This window comes from Hordeum vulgare, chromosome 7H (assembly GCF_904849725.1).
Source record: "Hordeum vulgare subsp. vulgare chromosome 7H, MorexV3_pseudomolecules_assembly, whole genome shotgun sequence".
Lineage (NCBI taxonomy): Eukaryota > Viridiplantae > Streptophyta > Magnoliopsida > Poales > Poaceae > Hordeum > Hordeum vulgare.
Genome location: NC_058524.1, coordinates 33,593,165 through 33,597,376, shown reverse-complemented (window position 1 = coordinate 33,597,376; position 4,212 = coordinate 33,593,165). Strand labels below are relative to the sequence as shown.

Genomic DNA, 4,212 nt, shown 5'->3' with positions numbered 1-4,212 from the left:
AGTATCATATACTAGTATCATGCATATGGTACTAGTGTATGATACCACATCCGTAATGCATATTATCATATGTTAGTATCATAGGGTAGTTCATTTATTGACATGCAAGACACATAGTAGCACATCATTTAATATGATACGGTATCAATATGATACTCAACCCTCTCTTTCTTCATTTAATTCTATGCCATCTCATCGAAATTGCCTAGTTAGCATGCATGATACTACCTATGATACTACCATTACGGGCAGCCTTAAAAAAGGTTGTGTATCCAAGCAATGTGCCTGTTATTAGCTTATCATACTACTCCCTCTTCCTCATAGTATATGACACAATATAAAGACTATCACTTATTTTTCTTGTAGATATCCTTCGGATAATGATTGATGCAGTTAGACCATGGTCCATCCGCACGGGAAGATGGTTGTATACACACCCAACTAGTTGTATTGCACTCGTACCCTGCACCAAATCCGATCATCCACACCCTATCATATTTCTTCATCTGCCCTTTAGCATCGATGTATGCCAACTCATACCACACCGATGCGCTTAACTGGTTTCCAAACCGATGAAGTGTCATCCACGATGGCTCGACATACTGATCAGATAGATTCAGGCCATGTTGTACCGAGCTGACAACTGCCGGACCACCTGCGTGTATGCAGAAATGCTCAAATACAACACAAAAGTTAGGAATGTATGGTCTGATCTTCCTCCAACGGGGCACCTTTCTTGCCATGTTGAAGAGCGAAAACATAAGAAGCTCTGACATTGGTAGCACATAAGGCCCGGTTGCCATGATATTGGCCTTCAATGCGTCTCCAGCAACAACAGTAAGATCTTTAGAGAGAGCGATGCCTAGGTTGCCCTTCTCGTCTTCCTCTTGATACACACATTGGTAGGCAGAGTTGTTGGCTGCGGTGATCGTGCGCGTGAAATGCACAAGCCTAAACCTAGCCTTTGATCTAGAAGTCGACAACAACTTCGCCACTCCACCTACGCGTAACAAGATGTTAGACAACTGCATAGAAGGCTTATTCCCTGAATAGTAGGATGGCCCAATGGTCTCTGTCGACACCACCAACACATGCGACCCTTGAGCCATGACCTGTAGCATATTGCTCGCGAGCCCCACTGCGATCATCGAAGCCGAGCACGCCATCCCAGAGAGGTTCATGACACGAATATCACCCCGCAACTTGTATTTGTTCACAATCATGTCCGCAATGGATGGTATGGGGCAGAATGCGCTGCAGTTGGTGATAAGACCATCGATTGCATCATGTTTGATGCACGTCTTGGCCAGAAGGTCATCGATCACGGAGAATACAACCAACTCTGCTTCAGTGCGTGCTTCATCAAGCACACAACATGGCTTTATATAGTGATGGACAGGAGGGACACATGTCTCATCGCTCATGCCTGAGCGCCCAACAACAGTAGCTATAAAATTGACAGTAGAATCATCAAGCAAACAAGAGAGATGTGCATGCTCGAGGAAGGTTGCCTTTGTGATTCTTAAGTTGGAGTTTGGCCGGAAGCAAGCATAGTCGACAAGGTATACAGTTCTAGAACGGAGTCCAAGGTACATAGTAAATGTGATGATCAGTAACACTATGACAAGAAATAAGTGGATGGGACAGATAGCAGTGGGTTGGGGCACAATGTCGGGTCCAGCAGCAAGCCATGTTGCAATTTTCTTGGTGATAGTTCGCAGGATAAGGGTGTTGGAAGTGCAATTGTATAGCAATGTGAGCCGCTTGAGATGAGACTGTGAACTCATGTTATTTGGTGGTGCAGTTTACGTGCCTGCAGAGGTGACCGACGAGGATATATAGGGGGGAAGTCCAAGGGTGGGAGATTTTTATGCAAACTAAGCATGCATGTACTGTACTTTGTAATGGTGTAGTCTTCTAACGATTTAAGGCTCCAACTGTCAAAGTGTCAACTGCCATGTCCTTGGACCTTATCTGAAACGAACATTTCTGTGCACTCAGAAACTTGTTAGAACATATGAGAGAAATATTTAACGTCAAAGGCTCATGGGGCATCTAGCGAGATCAATGAACTTTCCAATAGTAAATGAGCGATGATAGTACAACACCTACATAGGTTCATGATCTATGTACACATCTGTCCTGATGGATCAACTTAGGTCGTGCCTGAGATAACTTCCAAGGAAGGAATCGATCAGGTGACGAGCTAGTTTGCTCTCGTGCAGTCGTGTGCACATACTTTCTCTCGACTGAAAGCAATCGCCTACGAGCGACGTACAAGTATAATAAGAGCCCTCATACTTGTCTTAAGCACCCGAGCAAACCACCCAATCAGTGACCGATCACATAAATGCGACCAAATCGAATCCTTATATCCGTCTCGATCGTTCGGACTGACCGACATCCCACATATCCATTAAATATATAAAGACGATGTAAGGGCTCACAGACGCGTCTGGACACGTCTGGTCAGTCCGTCATATAGGACGCGATCCCACCCGAACCATATTTTCTTTTTCTTTATTCATTCTTTTTTTTTTCTCTCTCCTTCTCCACCAATCACCTGTAAGTTATCGAACATATGAAATTTTTTTATTAGTAATACGGTTGTGTGAGCGAAAAGGTAGGGACTCAAGTCGAACACGCCCGATCGCTGTCCGAACGCGTCCGCGAATGTATAAAAGGTCATATTTGCTAAGTCCAGTTATAGATGATCTAACCAGGCCTAAAAAACGGTGTCCGTCATCCTCGGGCTCATTTGCAGCGCTGACCGGTAGGGATCCCGGCTTGCTGCTCGCCAATGCTCCCTGCTTCAGCGTCCCCTTGGCAAGGACATAAGAGCATCCACATCCGGAATTTGCATATCCCGATGCCTGAAAAACGCGTCCGCGAACATTATGGAGGCGCGTCTCGTATTTCCCTCTTTATATCCATACAATCCATGCAATGTTGAGGTACATGAACAAACATCGGACCACAATTGCTCAATAGCAAGCCAAGGCTTCTTGGCATTTTTCCGTCCGAAGTGCCGGGCGTGTGTCTCGATGGTCGCGACGGACCGGTGGTACACCCATGCTAGGATTCCGCTGCCATCACGTGATGGCAGCGCGCGGACTGCTGCCTCTCACTGCAGGCGGCGCGTGCCTCCGATTTCGGAGCGCGCGTACGAACCAACGACGCGGGAACTAGGACCCAACGCTGCCCGCATGGAGGAGCGGCTGGTGGGGGAAGGACAATGTGCGGGGCAGGTGCGGACTATGCAGTCCTGGTGGAGCTGCTCATAGCTCCGTCGGCATGGGAGCTGCGACTGAGTTCCAGATCTGGAGCTGTTGCCGATCTCCTCCTTGGGCCGCTCCAAGGTGATGCCGAGGGCAAGCTCCTCCGAGTCGACATCCGAGTCATCGGAGCGGCTACAGGAGCTCGACATTGGATTCTATGGGATCGATCGGGCTCAGAGAAGGATAGGAGGGGACGGAGCGAGAGAGAGAGTGAGCTAGGGTTCAAAAAGAGGCGTCGGGAGTGGCGATTTTGTGGGACAGCGGTTGGGTCAGTGGTGGGCCGGGTCTATCAGGCGGACGCGGCTGGACGCAACCGGGCCGACCCATATTTCCCTATAGTTGGGCTGGATATGAGGGGTGTCGGTCTGTCCAAATATTTGAGATGGGTTTAAGATGTCCGATTAGGTCATGGTTGTATGACCGGTCACTAATCGAACGACCTCGAAAGTTTGAGACAAGTATGAGGGGTCCGGTTGTAGATGCTCCAAGCTTCGACAACTGTTGAGATACGAGGGGTCCGGCTGTTGAGATCTTGATGCAGAAAGCGTCACCGGAGGAGGTAGAAAATTGTCAAAGATTGGGCACACTGCAAAATAAATTACTCCACTTAGTTTATAAAAGAAATATATGTTCACACCAACGTATGCAAAATTAAAGGGCAGTACTGGCCGTCGGCGCACCGGCGCGAACGCTCACGCCGGTCGCAGCGCGAGCGTTAGATCTGCGGGCTGCACCGTTAGATCTATCCATGTAGCGAAATTTCTCGATGCAGCAAATTTCCACTATGATGCAACAATTTTCGTCCACGGTTGCAACAAAAATATGATTGTAGCTAAAAAACATCAACATGGTCGTAGCAAAAAAACGACGCTGATGATGCGTGGTAGCAAAACAAAATGTGGGTTGTAGCAAAAACAATCCGGTGAACTCGGGT

At 47.6% G+C, this 4,212-nt stretch overlaps 1 protein-coding gene across 1 annotated transcript; it reads right to left on the bottom strand.

Moving 5' to 3' along the window:
- Positions 1-274: 274 nt before the first annotated feature.
- LOC123412885 (3-ketoacyl-CoA synthase 5-like) lies at positions 275-1,788 on the bottom strand. The gene has a single exon (XM_045105844.1). It carries the CDS (start codon positions 1,785-1,787, stop codon positions 348-350), a length of 1,440 nt encoding a protein of 479 aa, XP_044961779.1. The 5' UTR covers position 1,788; the 3' UTR covers positions 275-347.
- Positions 1,789-4,212: the final 2,424 nt, after the last annotated feature.